The sequence below is a fragment of the Festucalex cinctus genome, chromosome 17 (assembly GCF_051991245.1).
Source record: "Festucalex cinctus isolate MCC-2025b chromosome 17, RoL_Fcin_1.0, whole genome shotgun sequence".
NCBI classification, from domain to species: Eukaryota; Metazoa; Chordata; class Actinopteri; order Syngnathiformes; family Syngnathidae; genus Festucalex; species Festucalex cinctus.
In genome coordinates this window covers 15,666,164-15,684,355 of record NC_135427.1, presented here as the reverse complement: position 1 = coordinate 15,684,355, position 18,192 = coordinate 15,666,164, and the positions used below count along the sequence as shown (strand labels likewise).

The window sequence follows — 18,192 nt, the reverse complement described above, 5'->3', positions numbered from 1 at the left end:
TTTTAATACATTTTAGAATTTTGTTTGTGTTGTTTAAGTCACATCAGTATTATTGGTGTCTTATTTAGTTTTATTTATTTTCAATTTTTTTAATGCCACTATATATTTATTTTTTTGTCGGCCAACTTTTGAAATCAGCTTTTTCAGCAATGTTAATTTCCTACAAAAGCTAATTCCTAATAATATAATTTCAAGTTACCTATTTGAAATTTCTTATATTCAAATCAGTCTTGTCTCACAAAATGCGCAAATGGAAATAACATTTAAATGTTGCCTCTAAAACCTCTAATAAAATGTAAAAATATGCATCTGTTGTAAATGAATTCAACCACTAAATAATGTTTAGGTTGTAAACAAGTTGAGAGATATACCCGGCAGCTTTTGGACTGAGCAAACTTTCCCCCGCGCTCGCCACCGACTTAAGAAAAAGAAAAAGACCATCTGTGTGCCGGATCTGCACCTGGAGAACAAAAGCCAATTTAGTGTGTTCATCTAAGGGTTGCTAATGGTATTAGGGCAGCCTGCGGGGTGGTCGCCCGTCCTCCTGCTCGCTTCGTCCGTCCGTCCGTCCGTCGGCCGCTCACTCGGGTTTGGCCCTCGCCGTCGATTCACGGAGCGGCTTGCCATTTGTTTTGTTTTACAAATAGATCTCATGATGATCCAGGACAAAATGATGTTAGGAAAAAAGGATAGAATTTCACATTTATAATTTGGGAATTATTATTGTGCTGGTGTTTTTACTTTTTTAAATTAAGATTGATAATCCTTTTTTGGCTTTGTTTAATACAGACTTATTTGATCGTGCCGTAATCACATTTACAATTTGGGGTTTATCTTTTTAAATGTTGCCATTTGTGTGCCATATCTAATGCTTTTCTTGTTAAAAATAAATAAATAAATATATATATATATATATATTTATCGGTATTCATTTTTTTAAGCTTCATTTCACAGTTATGTTGCACTGCGACATAATTGGTAATTGTAAAAGGGGAAAAATAATATTATGAATGGATCCAAATATTGCCAAATAATGTTCAGGCCTACAAACAGAAATGGGCCAAAATAATTTAGGAAGGAGCAAAATTAATGGTAGGAATATGGGCAAAAATAGTAGGAAAGGGCAACATTTTGGTAGAAAAATTATTAATATACAATTTAAAAAGTGCAATATAAAAATAGGAAACAATAGAAAATGACATTATATTGGTCATAAAAGGGCAAAATAATTATTGGGGAAAGTTTCACCATCTCTCATGAACAATTTGGTAATTGACTTGGAATGACATAATTCCTTTGAAAAGTGACACGTTTGCCGTGGCTTTTTTTTTTTTTTCCCTCCCTTGCCCGATGCCGCAGAGGGCCGCTTGTGTGGTCCGCGGCGGTCGGCCCGGCAGCGCTCCGCGAGGGAGATGGCGAACGCCGGGGGTCCGACGTTTTCTTAATAAATGTTTCATGATGAATTCAAGCAGCGCTCGTGGCAAAAATCCACTATTGTCCGCACAAAAAAAAGAAAAGAAAAGATGACTAAATCTCTTATCTGCCATCAGAACAACGAAATACAAGGTTTCAAGTATATTTTTCTCTTTTTTTTTTTCTTCCAACCCCCCTCAAGTAAGTATGGAATCTTGCTTCATTAAAAGTGTATTAATGTGGCCCGGTCTCGTGGGAGGCACCTTAAAGACGATGTTGTGTCTTTTTCTTTAAATTGTAGGAGAGGGGGGAAGAAGGGAGGGAAAAAAAAATCTTCCAGATTTGGTCCCTGTCAGTCAGAAATAATTGTGTGCTTAATCTTGTCCCTGATGGATGACTCGGAGTTCAGCAATGGGCCAGCTCCAATGACAAATACAATATTAATATTCATTAACCGCTTTGACAATGCTAATTTTGATGCAGTCGTAAAAGGGCCTCGCAAAGTTGGCGGCCAAAAGCATCAGAGCGCTGCGCAAGGTGGCGAGATAATTTGTGCTGCTTTAGCGAGCAAGCGAGCGGGTGCGCGTGCGGCGGCGGCGGCGGCGAGGCTTTTTAAAGTCTTAAAGCCAAGAAGAAGAAGAAGAAGAAAAAGAAGAGGGAAAAAAAGAAGGGGGGGAAAAGGCAAGGTAGCACAAACAAAATAAAAGAGAAAAGGGAAAAAGTTCAGACGCATTGGAAAGCAGGACCGCGGAAGTAATACGATCAAGAGACGAGGCTGGGAAAAAAAATTTGACACCTTCAATGCGAAATACTTTTTCTTTCTAAAAGCGCAAAAAAAACCTCCAAAAAACTGGCAACAAAAAGGAGTGGACGCACAACATGGTAAGTCGCTTGCATTCTTGATTTTTCTTCTCCTTTCTTTTTTTGTCCCTTTTTGTTGCATCTTTTTGATCTTTTCAATTATCAGCATTTGAAGATCAATAGTCATTTTTTATCTGCGGTGGTTGAAAGGCTCACAGCGGTGGTGAGCGGCGGCTGGTCGGATCACGGCTTTAAGAGTGGGCTTCCTCCTCGCGCCGACGCCACTTGGCCGCAATTTGCCTCCGCCGGCTCCTCCGCCTTGCTTTTTCTGTTTTTTGCCCGCTTTTGCCTTTTTCGCTGCTGCTGCTGCTGCTGTTGTTGCTGTTGTGATCGGCAGGTGAACCGTCGTTGCCAGTGACTTTTTTTTTCCAGCCGACTTGGAAGTGTTACGCTGGCTCTTTTTTGACGCTTTTTTCCCCCAGTAGGAAATCTTCGGAATGCTTTTTCCATCCCTCGATTTTGCGCCTAATGTAGTGTGACTGGTGCTGAATGGAGCGTGCCTAGTTTTTCTTTTCTTTTTTTTCTTTTTTTTTCCTGGGGTGGGGGGAGATTACTGACATGACGGCAGAGACACCCCGCTGCTCAAGTTTAGCCAAGTTAGGGCAACTCCTAAAAAGACGCACCACTCCACTCGCCTTATGTCCGCCGAGCCGGTGAGTGAAAGCCTCTCTTCTTTTTCGTTTCACTTTATCAAAGACGGGAGACGCGGACACAAAAGGGCCTCGGTGGCAGGGGTGGGGGGTGGTGGATATGAAGACGCGCGAGGGGGAGAGCGAGGGAGTTCCGGGCGGACAGCGTGGCGGAGCGCCGGATCGCGTCCGGCCGGGCGCCGTCGGCTCGACCCCGAAGGACCGGCGTGTCGCCGCGGCAACAGCCGCCCATCTTATCGGCTTAACCCATCGGGGCGTGAGCGAGGGGGGCCGCCGTCGACGAGGTGCTGCCCCCCAGTGGATTAGTGGCTGACATGGTGGTGGGAGTCTGCTTGGAGTGAGTGCACGAGCACGAGTGGCAGCATGCGCGTTTTAACCAGGAAGCGAGCAGCATCCCAAATACAGCTCTTTTAAATGGTAAGACTTTTCACACTATTTTTTTTATTTATTTACGTGCAAATATCATTTCACTACATGGCTTATAGTTCTATTTGTGTCTTTTTCTCCTGGCCGGGCTCCATTTGGGTAATTTATAACACTTATGTTGCTAAGTGACAGATTGACAATTTGGATTAATGATAGGCAGTGTTTGATTGCTTTGTCCTGACAGGCTGACAGGAGTGAATTAGTCGAAGGCGTCCAGATAAAGATGATGATGATAATTATTGTTTGCTGTCTTTTACAGTTGAATTGAAATGAATGGAGACATTCGTTGTATTTATTTAGCAAGGTTTCAATTTGTGTTGAATGGAATTTGGATTGTTTTGTCCCTGTCTCTTGTTTATCTTTTGCAGTTTGCCACAAAAACATTTTAGTATTTGTTGTTTAGTCAAATGTGATTCATATTAAGCTACAACAAATCAGGTAGATATTTAAAATGTTTTTTTCTATTTCAAAATATTTGTAAAAAAATATATATATATAAAATAAGATTCAATTACAATTATCAACGAGTAATCACATTTGACTAAAAAAATACATAAACTTGAAATTTGTGATTTTTCCTTGCTTTCTTAATTCTTGCAACACTTTTAGTGAAATGGAACTATTTCCTGCGTTACTTTTTGTGTATGTTGTGTTGTGTTGTGTTGTTGATTCGGTTGTGGCGGCACGATGGCGAGCTGCACTTTTGCGTTGACTCAAGAAAGTGCACGTGGGACAAAAGGGAGGCGGCGGGAGCGTGGCGGGCCCGGCTGAATGGACGGGGAGGGCGGGCAATTAGCCGCCGCCTCGTCGTGGGGCTCTTTTACTTGTCAAGTCCGGGGAGCCCCCCTTGCCGCCACCCCGCACTATTGTGTGTGTGCGTGACATTCCCTCAGCTTTGTTTTGTCTTTTGGGCCTCGGGACGGGACGCGCTTCAGCTCCTCGGCCTGCGGGATGCGCCACGGGGAAAATTTACATTTTGAATTTACATATTTTGAAAAGTTTTAAAGATGCATATGCTCACGGAAATTAGGCTTTGGCGGACATGCTGATAAAGTAGGGAGATAAAAGATATTAGCACCCTGTTTTCTCCTTGGAAATTAAATAATTGATGCGATAGAATTAAACATGTTTAAACTTTCATTTAGGCTTTAATCAATGAGTATTTTTTTCATGATACAGTGCACACATTTAAATAATGTATGCTATAAATATTTAATTTAGTGTGGTTCTTGTTGTTAGGCGGTAGCATGTTAGGTCATTAAAGCAAATTTGTAATTTAAGGCCATAAAAAACTAAATACAGTAAACCAAAAATATGTTTTGAAAAGTTGCATTTTTGTTTTGTATTTGCAAAAATAAATCAAAGAAAATGTTTAATTTTATTATCTCAAAATTTAAAACCATTCTAGAGTGGTCTCTGTGGATGTCTTTTTTTGTTTTTTTGTTTGTTTGTTTGAGACATTACATTGTAATTCAATGATGTTTTATCTCCATGTCATTTTTCGAGTCACTAATAGTCCTAGTCACGGAGGCTTTTCCTTTGCTACAAACAATGGAGAAAATTTTCATTGTGCTGGGTATTGAATGGAGCCAAATTGGGGTGAGTTTGTCGAAAATATTCTTGAAATCAGGAACTCGTGGGCCTTAAGTGAAGTGCGAGAGCATTTGATCTGGCCCAGGTGATTCTTTAAAAAAAAAAAAAAAAAAAATTAATAAAACTTCAGAGGAATTGTTTGGCATTTTTTTCAAGGCCAAACATTCAGCTAACAACAAATGCTCCAAAAATGTAATACCGGGAGTCATAAACTTTAAAAGAATGTTTCCCCACCCGTGTTGGTTGGATTCTTGTTTGGCAAGGGGACTGCCCTCTCTATGTGGACTATGTTTCATATTCCCCCCATCCCCTCACCCATTTGCCAGAGCTTTTCATGCCGCCGGTTGGACTGTGGGCATCCTGGAGGCAGAGCCCGCCACTCCACTCACACACATGCATACACTTATAACAGGGATTTTGTTTAGTTTTTTTGCTATTAACTATTGCTGCCTGGGGTCATTTTTCCCCCGCCCTCACTTATTGTCACCGGCATCAAAACTTTTGGTCGAGGAGTGTGTGTGATGGATGGGGAGAGATGAGGCAGTAGTAGGCCTCGGAGCCTGCGGAGAGCTGCACAAATGACTAAAACCCTTGGGGAACAATGGTCAGCCACGGGCGAGTGTAAAGAGAGAGTGCACAATGAACACAAGTTCACCCACACACATGCACACTTCACTCAGCGCGGGAAGGCGGCGAGGAAAGAAGCGGCTGAACGGCACGGCAAGAGGGAGCCTCTGTGCCGGCGTACGAGGGGGAGCAAGGGAGGGCGAAGAATCGCCGGGGGGTAGGTCGGAGGGGGCGGGGGGGTGTCTGTCATGTACCCACGGGAAGGATCTCCGGCCGGGTCGGAGGAGACTGGAGTCCTGGGCCCGGGACTCCTCCAGAGGGTGGGAGGCTGGCATCTCAATCTGAGCAGTTGGGTGAGTAGGCCGCACCCCATTTTTTGGCGCCCCTATTTTCCTGAGAGGTTGTTGTTGTTGTTACGGCAGCGGCGGACACCTGCTTTTGGTTGATGTAAACATGCTAAGTGTCAGACATTTTAAAAAGACGTCATGATCCGTTTTGCAAGTGGATTTTTCCCGCCCATCAAAAGCAGTTTTATTTACCCGACAAAACCGTATTTAATCAATCTCATGTCTTATCCATGGCAAGGGAAAAATTCAATAAGCTCGACAGCCTAACATATTCTTTTGTCGACGTCCAATTCAAACTCCTGATTGCCAGCCTTTCAAGTGAAATTCTGCGGGGCTGATTGCATTTCAAAAGGCAGAATTTGCTGGCGCTCTTGACACAATATCGCCCGTTTAACTCAGGTACGAGAGCTCAAGAGGCTGTTTATGTTGAAAGTGTTTGCGGAGAAGAAGGATGGTGGTGACGGTGACGGGGTTTTTGGGGTGGTGGTGGTGCGGGGGGGCAGCTTGAATGCACGTGCGCGCCCCAGAGTCAATTTGTCAACACTTCCACCAAATAGCACTTCATATTTAAGCTACTTGAGCGCAGCTTTATTTATGTGTGACACATCAGAACGTGTCCTCTCTGCCATTCCATTTGATGTGCCGACTATCAAAGACGCGGCAAGCGGGGAAATGAGCGCTGACGAGCGACCTGAGCAGCAGTGTGAGGACGGGGGAGCAAAGGCTCTGGCCCACATAATATTTTTGTTCCGCACTCTGATCAAGCAAGTCGGCGTGTCACGACTGCAAAGTGAATAATTAAGTTCGATAAAACATCTCGGGGTGTCTCCGACTGCCCCCCCCCCCCCTTTTTTTTCTTTTTTTGCCCCCGGAGATGCATCCTCTCTCGGAAAAGAGATCAACACTTCCGGATCAATCCCGGGCTGACCAAGAAATATGATTTGTGAGGGCTAATCAGCACGGACTGCCGGCGGATCGAGCCTCTGATAAGCCTTTAATTTGTCTCGGCATTTCATATTCCATTGCCGTTAATCTCTTAAGTATTCCTTTTAGATTGTCTGCTTGAATCTGAGGATTTGGGTTCAAGCCTCAGAGGGACGTTCAAACCCCCTGCCCTGCCAAAAAGAAAAATAATCAACAGATTTTGACAAGCTGACATTTAGGATACTGGCCTTATTGGGATGATTAAGCTCCTGACACCTGTGATGCACTTTAGTTTTTCTGCCTGGTGTCAACTCGGCGGGCCACCTTCTTTCGAGGCCTGTGGCAGAATGCAGAGGCCCGCGAGGACCTCAATCCATCACTTCACTGTCATCCCTCAACCTCGTCCCTTGCCCTGGCCTCACTTGCAGCTCATTAGCGGCCGGCGAGCTGTTATGACAACTCATCATATCATGACACAAAGCAGAAGGAAAGGCAGCGGCACTCTAGCGTATTACGAGCCCTTCGGGGGCCCGTAAGGTCGGCACCTTCGCATTTAGGGCCCCTGCGAGGTGCCACCAGGCGGAAATGCGGGGCCAACAGCTTTTTTCCTATCCGGCCTTCACCTCGCCGCCCCCGCTGCCTTTGTCTCGTTCTGTCCTGCTGTCACTTTGTGAGCCCCTGGGCTACCTCCTGCGCCCACTCCGCCCCGACTCCTTTCTCTCACTGGAGGTCTGACTTGAAGCATCACATTGCTTTGACCACCTTCCGAGGGCTCTTTTTACAGTTTGTGACTGCTCTTTCCAAAAGTAGATTAGTGTTGAGACTTGTGGCAGCCCAGCCGTTGCTCATAGGTGCGTTGGAATTTTAAGTCAGTCGGAACGCTGAATCCAGATCAGGTCGGTCAACTGTGGTGCTGTGCGCATTTTGTCTTCTGAGGCAATTCCCGTTTGTCATGTAGACATGGTGATCCTCGGTAGACTGCAGTCTGATGCCTGATCGGTAGGGTGCCATAAAATCTAGCCTGTTGGAAACACCCTGGTAGAAAAAGTGAATAAAACCTCTGTTTTTAATATAAGCCCCACAGTGGAAAGTAGGAGTATAGCAGTGAATAAATAGAACCGCTGGTAATATCAGTAGCAGTAACCGGAGGTGGCAAATCCCACGCTTATACTCGAGTATGTTGCCTTACTCAGCAAGCAGGCGCCCTGCGTGTCATGGACAATAGACGAAGTCTGTGTGTTCATTGACGCCAGTTGTTTTTCAGGGTCTTGTGAGTGCGAGGTGTCTTTTGGAGGCTTGAAAAGCTCGGACGTCTTTATTGTCTGATGCTATTTTTGTTTGCTCTAGTGACGAACGATGCGAGTCAGCGGGGGTGTCGGGCCAGGAAACGTTCTTTCTTCTTACCCTGGCCCTTGTGGAGAAGCCTCCCACGTCGCCCGCTTTTGTCTCCCGGCGGCGCTTTGTTGTATCGATGTTGTGTGACAGAAGCGCCCGAGCCTCCCCGCCAATCGAATGCGAGGATTCAGAGCAGGTGCCAAGCCTTGTTCCTGTAGGGACTGCCGGGTTCTCGTCATCGAAAACCCAGTGTATACTGATGTCTGCCGCCTGAGATGATTGTTCACGCACATCGTAGGGAGATGGTCACCACCAAGTGTTGAACTAGCAACCCATTAAACAACAATTAAACAACAATAGAGTATATTTGGAATTAGCAATATTTATTTTTAATTTTTTTTTTTTAGGAGGAAGGGCTTTGTTTTCTATCTGAACCACCAGCCATGAATTCTGATTCTCAGGCATACCACTTCAGTTTGTACCTTACATAGGAAAGGGGGCTTGGTATGAATCAATCATTTTGGTACCCAACTCCTGAAAACCCAAAAGATTTTGTGTACTGTATCAAAATACAAAAAGGGGGTTTATGATGTAAATCCATTGGTCTCTAGCCCTTTTCCCTCAAGTTGGGACTCGGGCATTTTGAACCGTTCTCCAATGGCCAAGGCCTGTAGACAAAAGACTTCCTTCAAATGGCCAGTAAAGCTTTTCAGAACGCAGATGAAGAATCGACAACATTCTTTCACATCATTACCCGAGGGAGGAGCAGGGATTCGTGAAGGAGGAGGTTAGGAGGTGAGAGGAGGAGGAGGAGGAGAGGGGTAAGAGTGGGGAGGAGGGAACAGGGAAAGAGAGGAAGAGCGACAGAACTCGTCAGCTGCATGCGGCAGCTGTCATCATCCTGTTTTTTTCCTCCCCATCATTTGTCTATTCTGGATGTGCAGATCAGATCACGAGCGCCTTGGTTTGTGTTTCTTTCTAACGAATCCCGTTCCACCTCGCACCCCCACGCCTCCAACTCGACACACAAGCACATATACCCACCCCCTACCCCATACCCCCCCAATCTCACCAAACCCTCCCTGCTCTGCTCAGCCCCACTCCTCCACAGCCTTTTCAGCTCAGGGCTGTGAATGAGTCCCAAGAGTCTCGCTTGCCTCCCTGGAGTTCTGCGGGGGTTCATTAATCTTTCATTGGGACCATGGCAATAGGGAATGGCCCCCAAGCCCCCCCACCACCTACCTCCCAGGCCACCTTCCACTATTCTCCAACCACTATAGAAAAAGTCTTGGAAGAGACTCCTTTAGCTACCTACTGTACCTACCAAACTCCAAATATTCCCCTGAGTTAGTTTGCGACAACTCATCGGTGTAGACCAATTCCCATATTGCATGACACCCCCACCCCGAGTCCCATTACCGTTTTTCAAAGTCAACACTATCCCACTCTCACAGTTGAGTTTTTTTATGCATAGATTTAAGTCACTAATGAGCTTGTGAGGGCCTACACGAGACCACGCACTCAAGCAGATCCACTCCACCAACATCCCCCCCCCCCCCCCCCCCCCCATTTGCCACCTCACTACCCCCGCCCCCCTTCAACATATCATCCATGTTATGATAAGTCTGATTAGTGCTCCTTCCTTGGCTGCTGAGGACAGGATAAGGATGTGTGGGTAAAGGGGCAAAAGCCACCGGGCTAATCTACAGCAGCGCTCTAATCTGGTTATCTGGTGGCCGGGGGTACGGTCCCAAGCACGGAACATCGGGGGCCCCACGGCAGCTCCACTGTAATCTTTGGGTAATTGAAAAAAAAAAAGGGGGGGGGAGCGGGTGGGCTGCACCACTTAGGGGCACAAAGAGAAGATTACATTGCTCGAAGTAATTTGGCAAACATGCAGAAATGGATTTTCAGCTCCTAACCCTTTTAGTAGGATACAGTCCTCCTACCTCTCGAGAATCAGGCCCCAGGGGGAAACGACAAAGATGGAGGGGAACTGTGGCGCGTTGACCGAAGCCGCTAATGAATCTGGATTTACATGCGCTGCCTTGATTTTTGGCGGTTTGCACAAGATCGATTACTTGCACTGAAGCTGTGGTTAAAAGTGCTTCATCACACATCAGGCCCCAAATGAGAAGTGGCAACCCCCCAGGGCCTCATGGACTCTGACTGAATTCCAGCGTTACACCGCAGAAGTGTTTTTAATTACAAACCACACTGTTTTCACTGAGGCCCGGCGGTTTGGCGCCTGCGGGACACCCGGAATATGATACGCTCTTATTTTACGTTTCCCCCAATATTAATCCTGGCCTCTTTTCTTTCTTGTCTTCTCTCTTCTGCAGTCGAATAAGGTTCCAGTGGTTCAGCACCCTCACCACGTGCACCCTCTCACACCGCTGATCACCTACAGCAATGAGCACTTCACACCAGGAAACCCACCACCACACCTACAGACAGACGTGGACCCCAAAACAGGCAAGTGTCGGGACTCTGGATCAAGTAGATACCAAATACCTTTGAATTTTATTTACAAGACTTGAAACAAAGACTATTTTTCCATCTGAAGCATTGGGTCAAGAAATTTGAGGGTTATTTGTACTCTGCAGCCGAGTCTGTAATTAAGGATACAACCCTGCACCCTGTGGACCTTCCATTTTTCTCACATTAATCAGTCTGAGGCCTTCATTGGAGCTTGACCTGTTGCCTTTTTTTTTTTGTTCATGGCCAACCTGCCTCTCCATGGTGAACCATTGTGTTCTATTATCTAGTATTTTATTGGTCTCCAGTCAGTCATTTAGATAATGATGTCGCCTTATTACAACGGCCCTTACAAGGGTGGAAATAATGCACCAGCTGCTGTTTAATGCAGTGCGTAATGGGGCGGCCTAATCGAGACTCAGTGTTTAATTAATTAACGAGGCATATTAGGTCTGGTGGGCTGCTTGTGTGGCTTTTAGCAGAATGGCGCTCCAAAATGCACGACACATTTTTTTACGCCTCAGCCTGAAGATACTTTCATTTGTGATGCCATGTTGGCAGCATGAAGAAACTAGAGAAATATGTCTCGTTCTTATGTGAGAAGTTATTGCCTAACGAAGGTTTTGAGAGCACTACTTGGCCGTTACCAACATAAATCAATGTAATATATATATATATATATATATATATATATATATATATATATATATATATATATATATATATATATATTAATATATATATATATATATATATATATATATATATATATAACATTTTAATCAGAAAATTCAGTCAAATGCTCATCTCTTGTCTGACCGATAAAAATTTGGAAGTCAAAGTGCCACATTCGCTCATGCCGCTATTTGAATGAGCTTGCCAGCTAGCATATCTGTCTCTGCAGCAATTCAAGCAGTTTTATGACATTCAAAGCTAATCTAACTTTATCTACTGTACAATTACTGTAGCTACGTGATGTATCTCCATGCGCTGTGAATTTTTTGACTCACTCGCTAGCTAGCATTAGCCTTATCTGCTACAAGTCAAGTAGTTTCACTACATCCATATCTAGCCAATTGAGCTATTCAAATAAATATTGACTTAATCTTAGCTACACTCACCCACCCTTCCATTATGCGACGTATTTCCATATATTGTAAAGTCACAACTTATCAAACTTATGATCCCTAGCATTAGCATAGTAGCTGTGTTTAATCCAAAGCTAATATTAGGTACTTTCATCCATCTTATTGTTATTCTTCTCCATACAGTCAGAAGTGACACTCTTACTACGATTGGAGCCGTATGATTTGATTGATGTGGCTAAATCAAAAGGAGCCTGCTCCCCAAAGACAATTGTACATTTTTCACCGCTGGTGACACCAAGCAGAGATCGTAGCAGTCAGCAATTAGCCTAAATCGCTTCGCTAACAATGTTTAACAGCTGCAGATTTCCGATAGCTTTTGTCGTGCATATAGAATGATGTCGGTGACAGGGAATGAGGAGGCAGCCTCCCTCTGATCACATGCAACGGCATAATGATATTGTTGAGTTGTGTTAACTTCTAAACCTCCGTCATTTTAGATCATTAATCTTCCGAATTCGTGTGACAAATGTGACAAGAATCGTGTTGGTGTTTTATTATTTTTATTTATTTTTTATTCCCCTCCTCCTCTTCGTCACCTCTCTCCCCTCTGTGCCTCCTCCAAACACATTGTGCCGCTGTCGCCTGGTGAGGCCTTTGATCAGGAAGTGTGATTTTTTTTTTTTTTTTTTTACGGTGTGTATGTGTGTACACGTCAGAAACAAGGCTTCCTCTTCCTCCTCCTGTGATGTGTGCGACACTCCAGATTCTGACAAAAGATTTGATTCTTCATCTTGTCCACCTCCTCTCGGCACTCATGTCATCTTCTATTTCCGCAGGAATACCAAGGCCTCCTCATCCTCCAGATATTTCTCCTTATTACCCGCTGTCACCTGGCACTGTCGGCCAGATCCCCCATCCCCTAGGATGGTTAGTACCACAGTAAGCGAATCCCTTTTTTTTTATATACTACTACTCTTTGTACTTTGTTCTTTCATAAGTTGTGTGAAAAGTTAGGAAAAGTCCGCTTTCAGAATTGAGTATAGACGAACATTGAAGCCACAAATAGAAAATTGGCTTTTTAATGGTGAATAAATAGCAAAAATGACACATAATATTTTGAAGGTTACAAGTCGTAAGATTAATTTCCAATTATGTGTTTTAAGGATCAACTTTTTGGCATATCTTAACATTCTATGTGGACGGTGTCAATTACTGTTGGATTTTTGCTATTTGTGGCAACGCTGGAGTTGGTTCTCTATCATGTGAAATTAACGTTGTCTAATTGAAAATGTGTTGCCATTCTGAATTTCGCCGGCTAGTTCAAAGCTGAGCAGTGCTGCAGTGTTGTTGGATGCACAGATCAATAGCCCAAACTTGACTTTTTGATGAGCTTGGCGATGCAGGCATTTGTGCTTGGCGATGTTTCCGTCGCATGCGCCACATACACAGATCTGCTATCCTAGTTGAAGCGTAATCCCATGAAGTGCTGCCTCCAAGAGTGAAATTGATTGCAGCATTTTCCAGTTGACACTTTAGGTACCGACCTAAATACTTGCACCCCTCGTCGTAATGGTGGTGGAAGACCCTGCAGTAGATGTGGGTGGGCGGGGGGCAGTGCCTCGTTTGCATGAGACAGGACCACCCCTTCAAAACGGAAAGAGAGGTGCCATAATTGTTGCTCCTTGGCTTTTCACAAACTGACATGTTTTCATTTGTGGGAAAAAAAATAATCTGATCTCCAAACTTTCTTCACCGCAGAATCCTGACGAGAGTTCCTCGTTACAATTTTTTTTTAATTACTATTATGGCGTACCCTACTTTGCATGTCTCTGTAGGGTCAAATTAGAGTAAATGAACGGCGATTGCCCGCCTTTTACCCGCAATCCCGCATGGGGACTCTCCCTGGGTAACTCTTGTCAACACTTGTTAATATGACAAAAGGCTACAAATTAAGCTCTGTTAATTTAATGTTTTCTCGCCGCCGTCTAAATAGCGAGAAAGGGCCCCCGAGCGCCGCCACGCCGCCCTTTGATTTGCTGCACTTTATTTTCCGTATAAATTTACATTCATTATTGTTTGTCTTTTGGATGTGTAGACCTCAATTAGCGTGATGGCTCCATTAAAGGGAGCCGCACTTCGTCTTTAATTATCACAACAAAACACCTAGTTCCAGCTCGGGGAGGGGACCGGGAGGGGGCGGCACACCGAGCGAAGGGTTATGAAATTTAATTAGCCGCCACTATCAAGATTTTGCAGCTTTCAAAATTGTCGGGAGTTTATTCCCACCCCGCCTTTGATCCGCTGCTCCGCAATCCCCCAGATTTTTGTCCCCGATCAAATGAGAATAAAAGAGGCCGACTTGAGGGGGCTCGCTACCTTCTCGTCTGTCAACCTTGTTTCTTTACCTTTCTTCTTTTTCTTCCCAGGCAAGGTCAACCTGTTTATCCAATCACAACAGGGGGTTTTAGACACCCCTACCCAACTGCGCTCACTGTCAACGCATCCATGTCAAGGTGAGTTGAGCCCTCGGCGCGAAACGCACACACAAGCGCATACACAAACTCTTCTTAGCTCGTGTTGCAAGTTCTCCCTGAAGGACGCCTCGCGCTTTCCCGTATTCAAAAGGCCAAATCTCCAGCAAGGGTGCTCAAATATTAATTATATTTATCTTCTCCCCCCACCGCCCCACCCCCTTAATGAGGCCCCCGAAGAACATTTAGCCCCCGCTGCACGTCAGGCTGAAGCTAAATCAGCCGGGGCACGTAATTGCCAGACATAAACAAACACAGCAGCGCTTTGGGAGAAAAGTTACGAGGCATAGTTTCATTCCGAAGTGCTGCTGTGAGCATCAGTCAATGTGTTTTATATGTGTACTTGTAGCCATTTTGTGTATACATGCATGTGTTTTTGTTGTTGTTTGTTTTCCTTTACAATCGTGCGGTTCCCTTGAGAAACTTGACATTGTGTGGTTAATGAATTCAACTTTGGATGGCCAACAATCAATACTGATGAATCTGCAGTCGCTGTCAGAAGCCCACACTTAAGACAAGCTTGATAGATTTGTGTTTCTAAAACAAGTGTGACGATATTTTCCAAGAATGACGATCGGTCTGTCAAATTGCTAAGTCTGATTGGAACGGCCCTTTCAACCTCAGTACAACGCATCAAGAATTTTGAAAATCATATGATTGAGTCCTGACAAATTGCCAACATGGTTGACGTTTTTGTGTGAATGTGGCAAAAAAATTGAAATTGGAGTAAAACAGGATAGCTTTCTTACTTTTCGTTTTGTCTGGAACTCGAGGCAGCCCTTCGCCGATTGGCTGACAATTATCAGTTAAAAATATCCAGGGGCTTTCAAAGTGGACGCGTCAAAATTACCGTACCGTTTCAAAAGTCATATCTTGTCCTAAAAACGTGACAAATAGCTCATGTGGAACATTTTTAGTGTGAAGAGTTTATGAGCTTTGGTAAACGCTTTTTATTTTGTGTGTATTTGTTATGGAGGATTTTAGAGGTGTTTGGAGTGCTCATTCCAAGATGGCCGCCACTTATGTTGATATTTCTAATGTTTAAGATGATATACGCTAACATCTGATACTGTTGCTCATTTCAAATGTGACATTGTCATGTCATTTGTATTGTATTTTTTAAATAGTAATTATAATTAATCTGTTGTTTTCCCTAAATAAAATAATTGAATGAAGTATTCATTTATAAATCATGCCAACGAAGGCTCATCCAAAACAGATTTTTGTGTAGTTTCTCTGCAATGTCACCAACTAGTGGCCTGGCATAATCATTACAGCATTGTCATCCACTTTGCCGAAGTCCTCCCCTATAGCTACACTCAGCCCAGGACTTGAAGGGGTCTGCGTTAAGCGCCGAGGGACCGTTTGGAACTGAAGTTTAATTGTGGCCCGATTGGAAAAGCAGCTCCTGTGGGCGTTGTATTTAGACCTGTGTGACATTGATGGATCGTGTCCACATGGGGAGGGAGGCAGTGTGGAATGAGGGATTTCGGGGTTGGGGGGGGGCGTTGAAAGCTGACTTTCCAATCCGGCACAGCTGTTCCCAAGTCGTTAAACTGTCCTCAATAACGCGTCTACCTCGTTGAGGCCCATCTTTATGGAAAGGGACCCTCCAGATTGTCCCCGCTGGAGCAGAGGTCCAGACATCTGGCAGCGGCGTCCGTGTCCCGACTGGGCCATTAAGTGACTGATAATTTGCTCTCCACATTGTCATCATCCTATTTCCATCGTGGCTAATTGAATCTGCTGGCTGCGGGGTGTGTGCGGGGAGCTAATGCCCTGTGATGAAACCCCTAATTTAATTACTCAATAGAAAGGGGAAGGGGTGGGGGGGCTGTTTGAGAGGTCTCTGGAGAAGGATTTTACCATATCCTCCCGTTCCTCTGCTTAAAATTTTTGTTAATTCTCAAGCCCATTACGCACCAAGCAAAATGTCCAAATGTGAGTGAACTGTCGTGTAGTTTGTAGGGTTCGATTGTGGCCAGCTAGGTTTGCTACGATGCAAATTTTAAGTCTTTCACATCCTTAGCATCCTAATAGCAGTATTACCTGAGTCAATACTGGAAAAAAAAAATCCAATGTGATTGCTAATAATGTCCTTTTCTAAATCAGCAAAGGTTTAACTGAGGCGACTAGTTTTTTTCTTGAATTTGGGGGGAAAATTATTCAAAAATGACTTCTGCAATTTTACTATTAGGCTAACAATATGCACCTGTGGCTAAAAAAGTGAAGCGTGGAGAGTCTGTCACCAAAATACATGCACGAAATACGAGTGTCATGGATTTACTGCACAATGCGGCCAACAGCCTCACCAGCTTGCTCGCTTTGTATTAATATGACTTGCAGCTTATTTCAAAACCACGCCATGCATTTTGTGGTTGGATAAAATACCCGAAAAGAGCCCCAGTATGCGAGGGTCAGGCACCGGCTGTAATTTGATTGTCCATTTCCGTCTAGCTGGTGTGCGGCAGGCTTAAGACATGAGCAAAGACACAAATTTTCTCTCTACTCGGGAACCGTCCCGCTCTATACACCTGACCCCCAAATTAGCGGACAGGAAATGGATCTGGTACCTGCTAGCACCTTGCAACTCCTGTTAAAAATGCATCATGGGGTGAGATAAAAAGATTTGGGATAATGATGGGAGTCTCGGTACCTGTATTAGGTATGTGTGTGTGCTTGTGACAGGTGGGCCGCCCTTTGATATGCCCCCGCCTCCTTCCAAATCCCGTCGTTCCTGCTCCTTCTCGGGCCGGATCATTACACATTAAACAGGCACGGTTGGGGGGGTTTGTGCTTTACGTCGGCAATTAAGCGGCACTGCCTGGTGATACCGCCCCCACCCCGACATACCTTTCCGATTGAGACATAGGGGCCCGAGGTCGGGGCGGGGCCCTCTTCGCCGTTCCTTTCTCTGTGTTGATTAAATTGGTCCGAGGCGCCGCGTTCCTGGCGACGGCGATGACGATGCCCCCTGCTCTTCAAAGAGACGGCCGTCATGTTTAAACCATAACCTGGTCCCGCTGAGGGGGCGGGGGGGGGGGGGGGGGGTACCAGGCAGTGTGTAGGTGGCGAGGGGACAGGAAAGAGAAGAAGAAGAAGGAAAAAAATAGATTTGGAACAGAGGAAATTTTAACAAGTGCACAGAGAGGCGCGAGAGGCGAAGGGGGAGGGAGGAAGCAGCGGCGGCGACGGCAGCCCCTAATGATGGGCGACGCGCAGCCGCCCGCCCGCCCGCTCCGCCAAGCCTCCCCATCAGCACATGACATGGCACAAACACCAGCGTGTCAGGGATGAAGGCAGGAGAAGGGAAAAGAGTTTGAAGGGTGTGTGTGTGTTTGGTGGAGGGATGGGGAGGGGGGGCGGCGCCCTCGCTCTCCCCTGAGATGGCCTCCAAAAGAAACTAGTTGTTCCTGGCGAGTTTATCCTCATCATTATATTCTGGCTCCGAGCCATGCAGCCAGACACGGAGAGATAATGAGCTTTACAAAAAAAAAAAAAAAAAAGAAACGGCAGAAAGAGGGAAAAATATTCCTTTTTTTTCCTCCTCCTCCTTCATCCCTCTCTCTTGGATGTTTGGTCACATGGTAGCCCCGCACTGTCAACAATGCGGACGGGTGGATGTGTGCGCACTCGCGCGGATTCCTGCGGGAAGGGGCTGCTTTCATAAATTGATGGAGGGGATGCAATGAACAGCGAAAAGGGAGGATGAGAGGAAGGAACGAGCCCAGTTGATGTCAGATGCCGCAATTTGGCCACTTTGATGGGCTCGCCCGTCCAACTCCAGCGGGAGAAAATGGATGGATTTTTACCCACGTCTATACCAGCACACTCTACTGTTCAACTTTACCCACGTATTTCACTTACTAGCAGCTACACGTCCAATGTTACAGCTAGTTAGAGTCCAAGGGAACCATTTAAGGACTTTGATAACAGGATAAGTTCGAAGGCAGGTTTTTTGATTAATTGACTTTTCAAC

At 45.1% G+C, this 18,192-nt stretch overlaps 1 protein-coding gene across 29 annotated transcripts in view; it reads left to right on the top strand.

Annotated features, from left to right (window-relative positions):
• The window catches only part of tcf7l2 (transcription factor 7 like 2), a 103,029-nt gene that overhangs the window by 73,234 nt on the left and 11,603 nt on the right, over positions 1 to 18,192 (top strand). For 24 of the 29 annotated variants that reach the window (XR_013279582.1, XM_077503719.1, XM_077503711.1 and 21 more), the window contains 3 exons: positions 10,459 to 10,591; positions 12,519 to 12,621; positions 14,109 to 14,195. Coding sequence is in view for 28 of the 29 variants with exons in the window: in XM_077503719.1 (XP_077359845.1) it covers positions 10,459 to 10,591; positions 12,519 to 12,621; positions 14,109 to 14,195 (323 nt within the window). In the remaining variant the exon portion in view is untranslated. Of the gene's footprint in view, positions 1 to 5,716; positions 5,864 to 10,458; positions 10,592 to 12,518; positions 12,622 to 14,108; positions 14,196 to 18,192 lie in introns of those variants that run through there. The other 5 variants (XM_077503717.1, XM_077503712.1, XM_077503730.1 and 2 more) reach the window with 2 other exon arrangements.